Source organism: Diospyros lotus, chromosome 12 (assembly GCF_014633365.1).
Source record: "Diospyros lotus cultivar Yz01 chromosome 12, ASM1463336v1, whole genome shotgun sequence".
Classification (NCBI taxonomy): Eukaryota; Viridiplantae; Streptophyta; class Magnoliopsida; order Ericales; family Ebenaceae; genus Diospyros; species Diospyros lotus.
In genome coordinates this window covers 4,693,824-4,712,964 of record NC_068349.1, presented here as the reverse complement: position 1 = coordinate 4,712,964, position 19,141 = coordinate 4,693,824, and the positions used below count along the sequence as shown (strand labels likewise).

Below are 19,141 nucleotides of genomic sequence, written 5' to 3'. Positions count from 1 at the left end.
TAATAAAAAATAATAGATGAATTAATGGAGAAATGTGGGAGACAAAGTAGAGTATGCCTAAATAATCAAAGATAATAGGTAAATTAATGGAGAAATGTGGAAGATAAAGTAGAGTATGGACAAATAATTAAATATTATGAGTGAGATTTAGTAAAAAATAATTTTAAAAAATGATAAAATAATAAAATATAGTGGATCACTACAATTATATTAAATTTAATTCAATTTCTATAAATAGAGAAAACTTGAAAGGTTGGAAGACTTGAATTATAAAGAGAAAGGTTGTAAGAAAGAAAGATTTGAGAGTAAGAGAGATATTTGAGAAAGAGAAATAAATAATATAGAAAAATTCTATAGGTTGAGTTTAGTAGTTCGTGTGAAAATTTGTGACAAAATGCGTTGTTGGATACGCAAATCGAGATTTCATCGCAATATAGAAGAATACCGAATCACTCCGTGGGAAGGTAAGTTATCTTCAAAAATTTCTTTAAAAATTGCAGAAATATTAGAATGATATTTTAGAATTTTTTATGGTGAAATTGGAAGAGAAATACATTATTAGTATTTATTATGGATTTTTAAGGCAATAGATGCTTGAAAATCAAAGAGAAAATGAGAAATAAATAGAATATGAATTTTTAAAATTATGAGAAAATTTCTAGGGTTTAGGAATATTGTTTTAGGAATTATTGTGAAGAGAAATTGAGAAAATGTTATAAGAAAATATTTATTTCATAATCTTGAGGAAATAATAGGAGGAAATTGGAAAAATTAGAGAAAAATTAGAAATTTGATTTTCTTAAATAATTATGATGTCAGGGTACGTTAAGGTTCATAATTGAGTACTATTGGAAGTCTGACATGAATTTTGAAGCAAAATTATGTTAGGAGCAAAATTATATTTTTACAAGGTAAGTGGTATTTTCCAACTTGACCAAGTGTTATGATCTTATCATGTTGTCATGTCTTGTTACGAGTATGTCATGTAGATTGCATTTTACATATTTTGATTTATGAAATATGCATATGAACATGATGAGATTCACGGTCATACGTTGCATGAGTTTGGGATTAAGTACTTGCTCTGTTACTTTGTCAAATGTGCACCTATACACCCCGGGTTGGCAGGGAGACTGGAAAAATGACAGGTAATCTTAAGGTGTAATCGACTCAAACATGAGAGTTATGATGTTATGTGCATTGCAAACATACACAAGCATTAAATGTTTTGTTTCCCTTACTTAGATGATTCATCATCTAACTTGGGCTTTGCCTCTGCAATATTTAAACATTCCAGATGAAGATCGTAGTAGAAACGAGGATGAATGAGGCATGAAATGGCACTTAGTAAAGTGCATGATGAGTTGTATGATCAGTTGAATGTGTGTTATGTAGCTTATGTATTTAAATTCTGCTACTTTGAATTCTGAACGTTTTGAGGAATGATGATGTAGAACCCTATTTAAGGTTAATGTTAGTTGAAAATTTATGTTATGTATTAAGACATGTTGAGAGATTTATGTTCTCATGATGTAAGCAGTGAATTATAATCAATGTTATGATGTTAGGTTCGATTCTAGCTTCCGCATTTAATATTTATGGTGATTCTCCTTGGAGATAAATAAATTGAGCTTTTGGGATATATTTAAAGAGTGACATGATTTAGCAATAGTTTTTAAGAAAAAAAAAATTATCTTAGAATTGTCATGAGTTTTAACGCGTTCGAAAAACGGGGCGTTACACTCGCAATGAGAAGATTAGTGCAAATGCAGAGAGGAATAACAGACAGAAAAAAAGATAAACGCAGGGGAGTTTTACGTGATTCGACTACAACGATATTTACTCAACGACTACCATCTGGTTATTCAAGTAGAGTAACAATATATTATTATTGTCTATCCTCTACAATTGTATTTTTGCACCCTATTTATAGTGAGGGGTGTCTACAATTATATAAAATCCAAAAGTGGAAAGATGACATCACGAAAATAAGATGTCCTTATCAATTTCATAAAATCGGGAGTGGGTTCTGTGTTACTAAAGATCTGTTTTATTTTAGATAAAGTAGATGGATCCATGCCTCCAGTTATTTAGTAACAATGTCGCTATGCGAACTAAATAGTCAAGCTAGTGAGCTCGTTTGGTTGGTTTTGGGAGCTCGTTAGAGCTCGTTTGGTTCGGCGGTCCGAGTTCGAGTCTTAGCAATGTGTGATCTTGTTCTGACAAGTTCGGTCTTGGGTCCATTCCCAATTAGGCCGGCTTGCTGGGTCGTGTTCGACTCATAAATAATAGTGCGAAAAATACTCATAATATATATATATAACAAAATTCATATATATAATTTTTTTATTATATATATATTATACCAGATGACATTCTCTTTCTCCTCAATAATTGAATCAATATAGATTAAATATTAATCTATAATTTGAATAAATCTCAATTGATCCCACTCAATAAAAATTGAATTAATTAAGTTTAATTATTAATTTAAATTACATATAATAATTTTTTAATTTGAAATTTTTATTATGTAATTTTTAAAAAGAAATATCAATGATAAATAAACAATTTACACCTAAGCACGTTGGGTAACAATTAGTAATTTGCTTTAAATAATGACAGGTAATTCATACTAAATGACTAATAAATTCACAAAATATGTCAAGTAACACTTAATGATAATATATTTATATTATATATCTTTAATTTATGTAGATATATATATTAATCGGATTTGATCAAATCCATGAATCAAAATGCTTACCCTTAGAATCGAACTAATTTTAATCAAGTCTAGTTTTTTTGGACCCTAAACCAAACTGATCCATTAAAAAATCAAATCAATCACTTTAATTCAATTAAAAAAATCGAACCAATTACTTTAAGTCGATTCAATTAAATCTCTTCAATTTAACTCTCTCTCTCTCTCTCTCTTAAAAGATAAAATCCAACCATAGCCAACGTGGAACCCATTATCCCTCTCTGTCCTTTTATCTCCATATCTCCCTCCATGCTTCTAATCCAATTTTCGTTTCCTTTACGCCACTAGGCTGGCTAAGGCACGGGTAGGGGCCCAAAATCAGTAATTATTTTAAAAAAATATGTTTTAAAATGCAAAACATTATGTTATATTATAATTTTTATTTAAATACATACTCTATTTTTTTTTGTTTCATTTGAAAGAGAAAGCTTCCTTACTCTCAAAGTCTATAAATTATCTTTTAATATTAAATAATAAATAATAAGAGATCATTTAAACAAAGAAACTCCCAACTCTCAAAGTTCACAGATCATTTTTTAATAATAGGTAATAAATAGTAACATAATTAAAAAAATAAAAAATATTATTATTTTTTTAAAAAAATTGATAAAATAATTATGTGAATAGCAAAAATTTTGTTTAAAAAATTTGCATTAACTTGAATATTAAAAAAATAAAAAAAAATCGATGAGTTTTAATTTATAAAATTCGACAGTAAATTCTTTACTTTTTTTCTTATATTTTTAAATATTTTTTTCTCTATATTGTTAATTAAGAAATTATTTTCTAAGCTTAAATAAAAAATTTAATTAGTAATTTTTCATCTCAAAAAATAAATAAAATAAAATTGAAATAATTTTAATATTTATTTATATTATTAAAATACCCACTAAAATAACTCTCGCTCAGGATCACAAACATTCTTAACGGACTTTGTTAGCCAACAATCTCAATTTTCACAATTATTATATACTATAAGAGTGTCACTAAAAACACATGCGAGTGCTTAAATAATATTTAAAAAAAAATAAATATACTCCATAAATCTAATTCATACTCATACTCTATCAGCCCCGGGTGGCTCGGTGAAAATAACGGTGATATTATCGCGTTAAAAGTGTGTTTGATTATATTACCTAAAATTTAATTTTAAGTAATATTGTCTAGAAAATAAAAATCATCTCACTTCATTGAAAAATAAATTTTATAGAAAGAAATTTTAAATGATAATACAATACATATTTTTTATAAAAAAAATAAAAGTGACTGCGAAAGCTATTTACTATGAAGTGACTGCGCCCCCAACAATAAGAAACTAATGTCTCTTTTATTATGCGAAACCATTCAAACAAAATTGTAATACGAGGGAGAATGGCACACAGAATTTACAAGTGGATTATTCTGAAGACTGGCGGGCGGGCATCCAAAAACCCTGGTCTCCGTTGACGTGGCAAGAGATGGCTTCACTCATAGACTTCAATCAGCGGGCGACGAACTCATCAACCGAGCTCATACTTCCGTTAGTCATCGTGTCCGTCCGATCAGCACCACCGTATCCACTGGGCCCGCCACCATCGTCTTCGCTGTGATCACTGCAATCCTGATCGTCCGTGTTGGCAGCAGCAGCTTCATCGGACGACAGAGGGACTAACCAACACGAGCCGTGCATATGGCCGTTCAAACAGACGAAAAACTCCAGGCCACCGTCACGCGAACCGAGCCGCCAAGCTGCAGTTCTTGGGACGAGCTTAGCAGCGGTCATACTCCACACGCGGGCCCCACAGTAAGGACACCTCACCCTTTCCTCGAGCTCCACCTGGCGAGCGATCAGGCAAGCCCTCGTCCTTGATTTCATGAATCCCCGAAATACCCCTCTGTAAATCCCCAAATCCTCCTCCCCGTTGCTGCCTCCTGGATGCTCGCACGGGTCGCTCACGTACAGCAGGTCGCCCCTGCATTTCTTCGTTAGGAAGCTCCGACCCGACGTCTTGGAAAACCGAGACGCCTTCACGAAGTGGCCCGGCAATGCGTGACTCACCGGGAAATTACGAGTCGACGCGCAGCCGCAGCAGAAGAAGAGCAGCTTGGCCAACGCCTGCCATCCGCCTCCGATCCGGCTGTTCGGCCCGCCGTTCGTCAATGCCGCTATCATGCGCGCCGCGCGATAAACGCACAGTTCCCTCCACAAAATCCTCTTCGCGACCGCTCGAAGCTTCCGGCTAACAGCCGCTGTGTGGCAGAGCACGTGGATATCCCACTGCAGAGAGTTTAATACAAGGAGGAGTACCCGCTCGTTGAGTATCCCCGAATCGCCGGGCTCGGAGCCCTCGCCGGCCGGGTTCAACCTAGGCTTCTGGCTCGCACTCATTTCCGGCAGCGATCTGGCTTCGGCATCTCGGTGAGACATCGTACACGCGATTCCATAAATAGATGACTTCAGAAATGTACTAGACGGACACGTGTCAACCAGGGCATAGGAGATTAACGGTCTGAGATCAAGGGCGTAGATTCCACCACGTGTCGTGCTGGAAATTGCTTGATTGATGCGTGGACGAATGTTATTGCACGCTTGCATTTGTGTGGAATCAAGGAACACAGCATCGGTTGGCCACGTTCCCGTGCGGGAAATATCTTTCCATGGCTCGAAATATCGTAGGGTCCACGTGGCTTGTCCATAAGGCTTGAAACACCCTAATCCGAGATTCGGCACGAAATATCTTGGAGTATTCTATTCCCGTTTCATTGAGGTAATAATTCCTACCTACGCGTGAAGCAATTAGGGACGTACACGTGTAGCATCTGACTTTTGCAGCCCTGTCGGAGACGCGACACTTTGTTTTGTAATGCGTCGCCACATGGTCATAGCATGGGCAATGCAACTCCAGAGAAGCAAACATAATTAAACTTACCATAAATAATACAAAGGAAAAGGAGTTCCTAATTGGTGACCGAACCGAGCCGTTGGATTGTGTGCCTGCCCAAAATTAGAGGCGTGTCGCGATCAAGAGTCAACTGACAACTTGACCTGAATGCCCCGACCGTTTTGACTTTAAAAAATTGAAGACGATTCTTAGATAAGTGTTTTTTCTGAAAAAAAATAATTTCCTGGAAATGTAATTATTTTTAAAAATGTTCTTAAAACGTATTTTTCATTGTTTAACTAATATTTTAAGATGATAACGACAACGTCAAAATCATCACAAATCAAAAATTAACAATGCAGCCATATATGCAAGAATTGTGCATTAGCAACATATAATAATAATAATAATAATAATAATGGATCATCAGTAGCAAAAACAAAAATATTAGGAATATCTTTAATAAATTCATTTTAAAAAATCATTAGTTTAAAAAAATCTAAAAACTAAAGGCTTAATACATCTTAAAGTTCTTAAACTATTTAAAAATATGACATTCAGTCCCTCACCTAAAAAATCTTAACTTTCGATCTCTAAACAATTAAAAATTTACATGTTTAGTCATTGTCGTCTACATCCGTCTATGCGTGATATCACACGTCCTTTAAGGGGCGTGAGATGATACGTATGCAATATTTTAAACGTCCACGTGTAAGAAATAAAACACGTCTATTTTTAAAAAATAAAAATTAAATTTACAAACCAAACCTAATTTAGATTTTGAAACCTAATTTAGTGAAACCTGATTCCCAAACTTATCTAATTTAGCGAAAACCATCGAAACCTAATTTAGCCAAAACCTAATTCCCAACTCATCGAAGGCAAAACCATCAAAGGCAAAACCATCGAAGGTCGTCGAAGTCACACTCTCTCTAGCAGTCGAAGCTCGCAACGTTGAATGTGCCAAAGAAGATTTCGAGTTCTTCTATTACTCCGTTGAAGGGTGAGTTGTCGACTGGATGTGCGCACTCGAAATTGGTCTCTATTTCTGCTAAATATATGTGTAAATTTGCTCATTTATCTTGTATGTTGGGTTTGTTTGAATGGGTTTTTCGACAGTTATAGGGTTGTTCGAATGGGTTTTTGGAGGGTTATGGGTATGTTCGACAGTTGTGGGTTTGTGCTTCTGTTGTTTTTGAATGGTTTTTGAAATGGCAGACGAGTGGGTTTGTGCTTGTAGGTGGCTATGTTATTGTGGTCCCCAAATTATTGTAGATTATGATTACTTTCATTTGCTTGTTTAGTGGTTATCTATATGTCATTTTGTGGTAAGGGTGCTGACTGAGTGTATGTAAATTAACAATATTATAATAACCTAGTTGGCAACTAACATGCATTTTATTTTTCTTGTTTTTTTTTTTTTTTTTTTTGTTTGGTAGAATGTGTGACTTGACAGTAAAGTTGAGACTTTTTCACGGTGGTGTCATGGTAAAGGAAGAAAGTAGCTATGTGGGGGGAGGAGAATAGGGAGATTGAAGTGGACTTTGACTTTGAAACGTTCTCATTTCCTGCAGTGACTTGGGCTATTGCCCATCACTTAAAATTCAACAAGGTTAGTGCAATTTATTTGAAGTGTAAAGATAACTTTGGTGAGATATCGAATGATGAGAGTATTTTCAAAATATGTAAAGGCGTAGTTGATGGGGACACATTGGACATATACTTTGAGTGTTAAGGTAAAGTAGATTACGTTCCAACTAATAACTCTCTTCAACCACATGTTCTTATATCTCATGAGTCTATAAATGAGGGTCAATTAGGTAAATTTGCTAAAAAAGTTGGTCCCCCACTAAAAACTAGTTTAGTAGCTTATGAAGAGGCAGTAGGGCAACAAACTAGTTTTGGGAGTTGTGAGGGAACTCAAGTGGCAGATGATGTAGCTAATGAGGAACATGTGGAAGAGGTAGTCTTTGACGAAGAGCCATTTGATGCAACTTTTGATGATCTAGTGGAAGATGTTACAAACTTTTTCGACGATGAAGATGAGGAATTGCAAGCTGCAAGGCAAAATATTAGAGAGAAGAGAGCAAGGATTGAAGGGATTCTAAGAAATGAGGGAGATGGAGAGGGAGAAGATGCTGTAGAGGTAGATCTAGATGAAGATACTGCCATTATTGATGCAACTGCTAATGATTGGGATGATGCAAATAGGGAGAATGACAGAGCAGTAGCTGTAGGTGAAAATGCAGGTATTTACCATAAATTATCACTTCATTTACATTAGCTTGTATTTAAAATATGACATTTGCATATCTTGCATTTTGTACAGATATTAATGGGGAAGAAGACTCTGATAGCAGCAATCATTCAATCTACATTCCAAGTGACGATCCGAGTAGTTTCTCTGATACTTCTAGTGAATCTGACTCAGAAGATGGGGAACAGTTTGTTGTGAAGCCTAGTTCCCGAATAAGGTTTGACTATGAGGCACATATTCTTGATTTTTGTCTTGGTATGTCCTTTGAAAGCACTGTAGAATTTAAGCAAGCTGTTATAAAGTATTCTGTGGTTAAGGGTAAAAAACTAAGGTTGAAGAAAAATGATTCTAAGAGGGTTCAATTTGTATGTGTTGATAAATGTCCATTTGTGCTATTTGGTTCTAAGGAAAAGAGTGATGCCAGCTTGACCATAAAGACTTTTAAGCCTGAACATACTTGTTATAGGGGGGATAACAAAAATAAACTTGTTAGATCTTCTTTTATAGCAAAACATTTTAGGGAATTAATTGTGTCAGAACCTAGAATTAAGCTTGCAACTCTCTATGTAGGAAGTTATTGAAAGTGGAGGTCAGCACTAGTGTTTGTAGGAATGTTAAGAAAAAAGTGTTAGATTCTGTTATGGGGAGTTACATTGAGGAATATGGTAAATTGTGGGATTATGTAAAGGAGATTAAGACCTCTAACCCTGGAAGCACTATTATTTTGAAGTCATGTGATGATAATACAACCAAGGTTAACTACTTTGATAGGTTCTATGTTTGTTTTGACGCTTTGAGAAAGGGGTGGCTAGGTGGGTGTAAGAAAATCTTGGGTATTGATGGCTGTTTCCTGAAAGGGATTTGCAAGGGTATTCTTTTAGTTGCAGTTGGGAGAGATGGGAACAATCAAATGTTCCCTATTGCTTGGGCTGTAGTAGCTAGTGAAACATCCATTCTTTGGACTTGGTTTGTAAGATTGCTCAAGCATGATCTTCAGTTAAGAGATGGTCAAGAGATAACCATTGTTTCTGACATGCAAAAAGTTAGTGGTGATATTTAATTGTTAATGAATTTTTTGCTTACTTATTACTTTAATTTGTTTTATTCCTTCATTTAACTTGTGTAATCTAAATCATTTGTGTAGGGGCTGAAATGTATTGTAGCTGATGTTTTACCCTCAGTAGAGCATAGGGAATGTGCTAAGCACATTTACCATGCATTTGCTAAGAAATGGAAGGGTGATGATAGGAAGTTGTGCTTTTGGGAATGTGCTAGAGCTTCATACAAAGAGGACTTGAAAGAGAAACTTCAGAAGTTGGGAAAGATGGGCAATGGTATTGTTGAGGACGCATTGAGTTGGCCAGTGAAAAAATGGTGTAGAGCCTATTTCAGAACAAGTGTTAAATGCGATGTAGTGGATAACAACATGGCAAAGGCTTTCAACGGATGGATATTGGAGCCGAGACACAAGTCCATCCTCTCAATGTTTGAAGAGGTAAGAATTATGGTCATGAGGAGAATTGCAAGGAAAAGAAGTGAACTTGCAAAATGGCTCACAAACCTTTCTCCTGCAGCCGTGAAGAAGTTAGATAAGGCGAAAGAGAATTCTTATGATTGGGTGGTAGATTGGAATAGAGAGTTTGGGTATGAAATCAAGAGTTTGTGTAACCCCGATGACACACACAAAGTTGACTGATAGACCAGGAAGTTCTATGGCACACACCAAGAGGGAGGGTAAATTGGTTATTTTAAAAACTTAATTGATAGAACTTTGAAATCCTTTTGATTGAAAATAAAAACTCAATGCAAGTGAGATTAATGAAATGCTAGCAGTGATAAACAAATAAAAAGAAGCATAAGCAAGAGAGAACACAAAGATTTATAGTGGTTCGACTTAACCCAAGCCTAATCTACTACCTTAGCTCCTCACCAAGGATTTTTCAAACCATCCACTATCAACCCCCTACTCAATCCGAGTAGGTCCTCTAGTCCAAGACTAGGAATTACAACCTCCCACTCAAATGGGCTCTCTAGCTACACAAGCTAGGAAAATAATAACGATACAAATGAAAGAGAGAATCTAAGAGTTAACACTCTTAGTTACAAGTTCTCTCACAATGAAAACTAGGCTTAAGAATAGATTTACAATGATAGAACAAAGCCTTGCATAGAAAAATATAACAATGAAAGCACAGAGAACACTGTAAGCACGAATAAAATGATTTGTAATATTTAGATCATCTCGTTTCTGTCCATTAGTCTTCTCTTGATCATCCATGACTTGTATTTATAGGCTTCCCAAAAGATTGAAGAGAAATGTAGTCGTTTGTGATCGTTGGGATTGAAAAACTAGCCGTTGGAAGCTTTCTGCAAAACACATAGTCAACAGAAGAAAATGCATAGTTGACTATTTTTACAAATAAAACAAAACATAGTCGACAGACAAAAATGCATAGTCGACTATCTTATAATACAAAAATCCCATAGTCAACAGATACATATGCACAGTCGACTATTGCAAAAATGTGAAGAAAATTTTGAATTTTATGAACAAAAATAGTCGATAGATGAAAAGCCATAGTCGATAGTCGACAGATACAAAAATAATCGACAGATGCCTTAAATAGTCGACAGATCAAATCAGCATAGTCGACTATCCTTATACATAATCAACTATTTTTAGGCATAGTCAACAACATTAAACCACAAAGTCGACTATTCTTTTGAAAACATTGAAAACTTAATATATCCTCATTTTGATCTTTTGAAAGCAAGTTGAGATTATCAAAAGTATATTTTGAAACAAAACCTCACTCAACTATACTCAATATTTCTTCTATAGGATTTCATACCTTACTTCAAAAATCATATATTACAAATTTGTTTTCTCATTCATATAAATCAAGAGTTTGTGTAACCCCGATGACACACACAAAGTTGACATAAAGTCCATGAGTTGCACATGCAGAGAATGGGATCTCACTGGCATCCCATGTGCACATGCAGTCACTACTACTTATTTCAACAAGGCACAACCATAAACTTATGTTTCCTCATGGTATAACAAAGAAACATAAGGTAAGACTTATAGTTTCGTCTTGTAACCTTTGCGAGGAAAGAAATTCTGGGTTGAGGTTGGGAATCCACCAGTGGCACCTCCAGATGTGAGAAGAATGCCAGGTAGGCCGAAGAAGAAAAGAAGACGTGACAAGGATGAACCACAAAAAACTGGTAAAAGATCAAGAAAATGAATGGTTATGTTATGTCGTATCTGCAAGGTAGAAGGGCACAATGCATGAAAGTGCCCAAATAAGCGATCTGATAGTTCTGAGGTAATGTATAATTATGCATAACTATGCTTGCTTTTCTTTTAGTCATAACTTTATTGATCCATGTGTGTTACACTAACCTGTACAAAGTTGTGCTTTAGGGGTATTGTACTGTTGTTAATGATTGATTCATTGTTGTTTTGCTGTTAATGTTTAGTGTTGGTATTTGCTATCAGAGTATTAAAAGGCCTGGAAGACCTACGGGCTAGACCAAAAAGGATAGCAATGCCAATACAACAAGCCAAAACAGTGAGTTACTCAAGGAGAATGGGGGACAATCTAGAAGATCTCGAAAGATTGCTTGTCAAGTTGGGTCTGGTTTATTCATCGCAGATAGTGGTGCTATGATTTGGAATGTAAGGTTTCTTAATTACTTTGTTGATTTCTTTTGACAAACAAACTACTATTTTTCTTTGTTTTAATCAGCCTGGACAACCTACGAGAAGGTTTATCAGATGACCATCCCCTCGATCAACAAGTTCTGCACAAGCCACTGCTTCAACTGTGCCAACAAGTAGTGCTCATTCTCTAGGGGTCCAGACAAGAGGTTCTTCTGAAAGGAGGAATATGGATGGCAACATAGGAAGTTAATTTACTTACTGTGTATGTCTTTTTTTGGATTGGATGGTATTGACTAGATATATTAGATGTATTTTGTTTTGTAAATATAAGTGTCGGCACTTTAATTGGATGCTGTCCATATTGGTTCATATGGACCACAACCATAATGGTTGTGTTTTTGGGAATACAATGGATATGAAATACATTACATATCAAATACTTATTTTTTTGTAATACTTTTATTTGATGTTGTTTGTATTGGTTTGTGCAATACATTGGATATGAAATACATTGTTTGTATTGGTTTATGAAATATGAAATTTATGCAATACATTGGAGAAGAATAATGTAAACAAATATGAAATAGAAGCTGGCTCAGCTGGGCAGTTTAGCACCCAATCCTTTAACATATATTAAAGTAAACTAGAACAAAGTTGGAAATGTTTAAGGTTTTGTTGTTTCCAACTATGACATTTTTAATACAAAAACAACAGTAGCTACAACTATCATCAATATTGCACAGTAACCAAAACCACTCATTTTCCTTATAACTCTTTTACACGGTTCTTCACTACTTGCATTTCAACATTCATGTCAACAATTAGAGCTTGTTGATGTTCCATTTCTATTTTCAAGTCTTTCTTTGTTTCATTAATCTTCTTCCTTTTCATGTCCATCTCTTCTTTCAACTCTTCAATCTCTATAACAATAGACTTCATATGCTCTCCGTCGACATTTTCATTCTCCAGCCATCTCCAATATCCATAATCATCCACCTAAACAACCATAAAAAACCATTTAAACAACTTGCATACAACTTTCAAATCAAATAAAACCATTCAATCACTTCACACCAACCTTCCAATATGGGCAGCAGACAAACCTCTTTCTCGGATTCTTCTTACTTCGTGATATGTAAACATTGCTTGTCGTATTGTGCTTGCACAGTGGAGTCTTCAAAGGTGAGGAATTGCTTTGTGATGCTGAATCCATAGTGTCCTAAAACAAGACCCAAAAACAAACAGAAAATGCGATTCATAACATATGTAATCGAGAATGTGAGCTTATGAGGGCAGATCTTCATCAGGTCAGGTCTTCAATCACAGAAAACGTCCGAACGTCCACTTTTCACTCCAAATGCAAAATAAAGAAAACAATCCACTTAAAATTTGTTAAGTTATCCAGGAAAATCAAGAAAAGAAAATGAGGAAAGAATCATGAAACCCTCCAAATTGCTCATTTCAACAACTGGGTTCTTGAAAAAGATTACAAACCCTAGATCTTTTTTTCCCATAAAACAATAATCGGATAAGAAAGAAAGGGTGGAGAACAAATATCGAAGAAGAAGGCTTACTGATTTCATTGAGGAGAGAAGACTGAGGCCGAACGCTGGAGAATAAGGTCGAACTATGGAGAAGGTGACCTATGAAGAAACGACGTCGTTTGGGGACTTTATCAGCCTGCGATGTCGTTTTACTTCATGACGTGGCAGCTTCTTTCCTATTCAGCATTGTTTGGGACAAACATAACAGAGGCGTTTACTCGCATTGACGGCAAGGACTAAACATGTAGATTTTTAATTGTTTAAAGACCGAAAGTTGAGGTTTTTTAGGTGAGGGACTGAATGTCATATTTTTAAATAGTTTAAGGACTTTAAGATGTATTAAGCCAAAAATAAAACAATAAATTATAATCTTGAGAATAATAAAAATAGAGAGATCGAGAACCAGAAAAAAAGTTAGACAACGAATTGTGAGAGATGGAGACGATGACAAGGACAATGACACAGGTGGAGACTGAGAGAGATGGACCATTACTAAGATGATGATGGAAGTACAAATAGGTAGAGCACAGTGGAGATAGAGAGAGAAGCAAAGGGCGACAAAGACGACAATGCATAAGACATATGTGGAGAGATGAAGAACATAAGAGAGAGAGGGGGGGGAGAAACATGATATAAACTTTAATGTATACGACGACATAAAATGAAATAGCTAAGACATGATAGAGAGGATGGAGTCGAAGTATATGATGAAGATAGAGACATAGGCAAAGAGATTGCGAAGTGTGACGAGGATAACCAAAGCAGGTGTGGATGAAGTTCCTATAATATAATTTCTTTTTTTGTAGGTGGGAAGTTATTTTTCAAAAGATAACTTTTTTTGTTAGTTATTTCTTCTATTGATTGGAAAACACTTTTTATTGATTTTTTTATTTATAGCTTCCAAACACAGGAAAATATTTTCTCTCAAAAAATTGAGTTTTATATAGTTAAAAGTATTATTTAGTGTAACAACTTTATATTGATATATTATATATTTATATTAATTAAATATAAATATAGTACATCATTCCAAAAAGTGTTAATTTTAAGTATCTAAATAATATTTTATTGTAAAAAGTTTAACAATAAATATTAATATTTTGTATAATATAATGTGCCAACATCTTTGCTATCCTAAATCTAAACCCTAATAATAATAATATAAATTTTTTTAATAATGTGATAATTGATAACTTGGTAAGTATAATTTTATTAAATTTTGGAAAAGAAAAGTTGTATGGATATTAGGGTAGCTTGTAGGGGTGTTCAAAAAATAGGTAAATCGCGATTTTTTTGGAGGAGTGATTTGGTATGATTTGAAAAATCCTCAAACTGTATAGTTTGCAGTTTGAAGATTTCTCAATTTTGTTAAAAATTGAACTAATTGAGCACTGTATTAATAAAAAAATTAAAAATAAACTATAAAAGGCTTATTAGAATTCAAAAATGGTCGTTGGTTCTAGAGCAAGGAATTCAAAAATTGTACGCTAAAGAAGAAAGACAAACTGTGAGCAAAAAATGCGCACGATGCATGTCACCCTCTCCGCCATGGGATTATCGGCGACGTTGGTTGTTGTGACTGTGGCGGAGAACTCGAAAGGCTTGGGCTTGAAATTAGGGGCAACTATGACATTGGTGACGAAGCTCCTCTCATCACATCATGATCGTGTGGCTATTGTAGTGAGATCGACAGTTGATATTCAAAGTCTTAATGAGATGGTGACTTCCACGATGACGATTATAAGAAGTATTCTTTTGATTCAATCTATTCCTTCTTTTTTTTATCTTCCTGCATTTGATTTTGATATGAGGAAGCACTTCTGGTGCGATTTTTGTGCATCAAACGATTTAATTTAACACCAAATCACACATAAATTAGCGTATTAAATATCATATAAATTGTCTAATTCATCTAAATCACACTATGACCACCGCTAGCAACTTGTCTATTTTGGGAGCATTCACAATGTAGGATATTTTCCCTTAGGATGAGAACACGTGTCCTCGTTGCTTTGGGCAATACACATGGCAACTGTTAAGGCTGTTTATATTGAACCTATAATTAACACACGCATTTGATGTGACCGCAACATTGTACCAGAAAAGACACGTGGTGCATGCTTTAAGTCGTCTGACTAAATTATGTGTGGACATGTGTCCATACATAGAACTCGGATGAATCACCGACGCTTAGCCGCGGAGATTCAAATGTTTGGCGTCCAGTCCAGTGCCTCTGTATAAGATTATAAAATATTTTTACTTGTTTTTTTGGTATTTATAAATATAATATTTACAAGAAAATAATTATTAGCAAAAATATTCTCCAAATAATGTGTACAAATGCAAAACTAAGATGAGAAATATTTTGTACTGTCAAATATCTTTAGATGAAAGTTACTTTTAATATAAAATGTTTTTCATCAACACAAACAAGGCTTAAAATAATGGAAAAAATAAAAAGATAACAAAATTAAACTGAGTTAACATTTTAAATATTTAAAAAACTTGCATAGTACTCACAGCTGCCATTCCATCCCTAAAGATTATTTTGATCGGCCCAGATTTTCTGAATGGGCTTCACCTAACAACACAACCCAGGCCCATCATCTAGCTGGCCCCTGAAATCAGCTACCTTATTAGCAAGAAGAAGCCCATCCCGTGCTGTTGGGTCACTTTGACTAGTGGCCCAATGGCTCAGGTTGACTGGGCCGATTGACTAGGCCTAATTTGGGCTATGGCCCGGCAGCAGTCATGGCTGCTTCGGCAGCTCGGTGTGCGCGCTGGGCAGTATCCATGAACAAACAAAGATATTCTAGATTCATCCGGACGCGGCGCATGTTAGACACCAAGTCTCTAACCGACACCGCCCTAGCGCACTATAGTATTGACCCGTAGAGAATCATATGAATATCTGCTTGTTCCATTGTGAATGGACTTCTTCCACAAGAGTCTCTCTCTCTACCCGTCCCTCAAACTAGGGTTTAGAAAAGCGTCTCCCAGTTAGGGTTTTCGATTGAAGTGGCGAGTGCAATCCAATCTCATTATACTATCAGTGAGGTTTTTTCTCAATGCCTGGAAATTCGTTCATCGAATTGTCGGCCGCAAACCCTAGACTTCTCGCAACTGCTTGCAATTTCGGCGCCGCTTTGCCTGCAGAACTCGCAGTTCGGTTCTTTACCGCGTTCTTTAAAGTTCCCATGACCTTAATTTGACTGAGAGCGTTGCAAATTGTCATATCCGGATGGCACCGAGTCGCAGAAAGGGCGGCGGCAGAGCTTCGGCGGCGGCGGCCGCTGCTCGCAAACAGTGGAAAGTGGGCGATCTCGTCCTTGCTAAGGTCAAGGGCTTTCCAGCCTGGCCGGCAACGGTATGCACATGGTTTCCTATGCACAAAAGATTCAGTCTTTTTGCTTCAATTGAAGTTCCGAGTTTCACGTTTGTTTATTTTTGTTTAATGACTTCATAGTAGTCTGAAGCAGTTGTCGAGCTTGTTTCTTATTTGTTGTTGATGGATCTGACACAATACTTGTATATTTTTGAGTTGCATGTGGGTATTTGTTCGATTTTCGCGGTTAAGAGTTTTAGATTGAACAAGTTTTGGGCATTTGCGTGAACTTTAGCATCATACAGGCAGCAAACACCTAGGCGCTGCTTGTTTATTAGAAAGAATTTAGATACCTAAAAAAGGCCTAAGAAAGGTTTAAGTAATTTAGTGTTTGATGCCAGGTAAGCGAGCCGGAGAAGTGGGGATACACAGCTGATTGGAAGAAAGTGCTTGTCTACTTCTTTGGAACTCAGCAAATGTGAGTACTTCAGTCCATATCTTAAGGTCTTTTGTGCACATACTGCTGCATTATCTTCTGCTTAATAGTTTGTATGTTTTATAACTTACATGTGTGCTTTGTGCGAGCAGTTGAGTGATTATTATTTTCTGGGTTTTTAGATAATGGACATGCTGTTTTAGTTGATTCAACGCATTGGGTAACACAGAGATAATGATCTGTTGTGGGAGCAATCATTTGCAATATCTATTTTTGCATCTTTCATTCCTATTTTTGTTCATTATTTAACTTTGTGGTCACCAGTATGGGGCAGCAAATATGATGTCCACCTTCATTCTGCGTTGTCTATTTCAAATTGTTATCGTGGTTATTATTTCTGTTTCCTTTATTTAAAGGATGCTGTGTGTTCTAGTAATGGGCATGGAGTCTAATATGGCTATATGACTATTAGTTTTCTGTTATGTGGTTAGTGTAATATAAATCTTGGTTTATTACACATAATATCTGAAGTATAAAAGGTAGAGCCCAATATGTGCCAAGGCTTGTCTTCTAGTATTATTATGTATATTTTACCCTTAACTATTTATGTCCTAGACAAGTGAGGATCTGGTCTGGTAATCTAATTGTTCCAACTATCAGCTTCCACCCAGTAGGTGGAAGTGAAGATGGACCAACAAAGACCAAGTGGCTGCCAAAAAAGACCAAGCGGCTACCAAAGTTTTGCAAGTGACACCAGAAAAATTCTAAGTTGAGAAAGTTCACATTGAGTTGTTGATATAAAGATGATCAAATAATTTGTTAGTTCGGTTGCATATTACTCCTTTGCAAGGGAAAGTGCTATTTGTTCATAGATGTGTTTAATTGATTAGGCTATACGCCTTAGGCTTTGGCTGGTGTACATGCTATGGTTCAACTGAACAACAGTTGATTGGAACATTTGTTATGTATTGGCAATTCATTTTTTTTGCGTTTAAAACAAGTGGGTTGCCTTGGATTAATGAGAAATCACATTATGTCTGGATATTCATTTTAGGAACTAACACATTGGTTCACTGAACAGCAGGTGATAGGAATTAACCCACCTTTACTGCTTCTTTACTGCTTGTTATGTGTTGACAGTTTATACATTTTATTGCTTTGAAAATAAAATGTCTTGCTGGTTAATAGATTTTACCAGAATTATTTATTTACAAGAGAATATGTTTATTGTTTGAGAAATCTTATAATTATGTTTTTAGGGTTCATAATGACCCTTACTAGTCTGTTATATACTTTAGTAGTGTTTTTAAGCTCATCAGTGTTCAAATGACTTATAAAACCTTCAAAGTCCCCTTTGATAGTAATTAGTTTTTTACTCTGCTGTATGATGTTGGTGATTAGATATGAGTGGGGATTTAGGGAATCCCCCCTCCTTCAAACACACACACCCCCCCCCCCCCCCCAAAAAAAAAAAAGAAAAAAAAAAGAAAAAAGAAAGAAAGAAAAAAGAAAAAAAAAAGAAAAAAGAAAAAAGAAAAAGACAACAAGGCCAAAATTATGTTTCTGATTGTGAAGCTGAAGACAGGGTCTTGAAGTTTTGATTCCTTTTGGTTGCAGGAGTGTGAATTGTGTTTTCTTACTTGTTTAGCTTATGATTGGTATTCGTGTTATTAGCTTTTAGTTAGTATTTATATTATTAGGTTTACTGAGTAGTCATGTGACTAGCATGCAACTTGTTGAAATAGATAAATGGCTAAGACTAGAAGGATTCCTTTGTGATCAACAAATTGGATTTATTAGTTCAGTAAGTCTAATATAAATGGTCTTTTAAGACACTGTATAGGCAGCCTTTTTTATTTGAATTCTACCTTCTCTGTTTTCCTAAACCCCAGCTTCGATCTTACACTGTTTTTTGTCCAATTTCTGCACTGTTTCTTCATCTCTCACTACGTAACTTATTGATCATACATGAATTACAGAAACATGATCTGATTTATTACATTTCTTTGGTTTGACACCCTACTTAAACTTTGGGCACAGATTCTTCGATCTTGATCTTTCTTCTACGGTCCATATTTATTCTCATGGGTCTAATTTTATACTTCACTTGTTTTTTAACAAATCTGGTCCCAAAGCTAGGCAGTTTACCTTGCTATTTGCATTGGCTAACCTATGCCCCTGCTTCTGGGAAAAATAAAGATTTTGACTACCTTCATTATTTGGAGTTTGTTGAGGTTATTCACAGAAGTTGTGTTTACCAACAACATTCTTGTCGTTTCTATTG

At 35.4% G+C, this 19,141-nt stretch overlaps 2 protein-coding genes across 2 annotated transcripts in view; one reads left to right on the top strand and one right to left on the bottom strand.

Moving 5' to 3' along the window:
• Positions 1-3,950: 3,950 nt before the first annotated feature.
• LOC127814042 (EID1-like F-box protein 3) lies at positions 3,951-5,199 on the bottom strand. The gene has a single exon (XM_052355265.1). It carries the CDS (start codon positions 5,169-5,171, stop codon positions 4,245-4,247), a length of 927 nt encoding a protein of 308 aa, XP_052211225.1. The 5' UTR covers positions 5,172-5,199; the 3' UTR covers positions 3,951-4,244.
• Positions 5,200-16,023: 10,824 nt separating this feature from the next.
• LOC127786791 (protein HUA2-LIKE 2-like) overlaps positions 16,024-19,141 on the top strand; it is a 35,253-nt gene continuing 32,135 nt past the window's right edge. The window contains exons 1-2 of the mRNA XM_052314449.1: positions 16,024-16,463; positions 16,823-16,899. Of these exons, the coding sequence (XP_052170409.1) occupies positions 16,338-16,463; positions 16,823-16,899 (203 nt within the window). The 5' untranslated portion in view covers positions 16,024-16,337. The remainder of the gene's footprint in view (positions 16,464-16,822; positions 16,900-19,141) is intronic.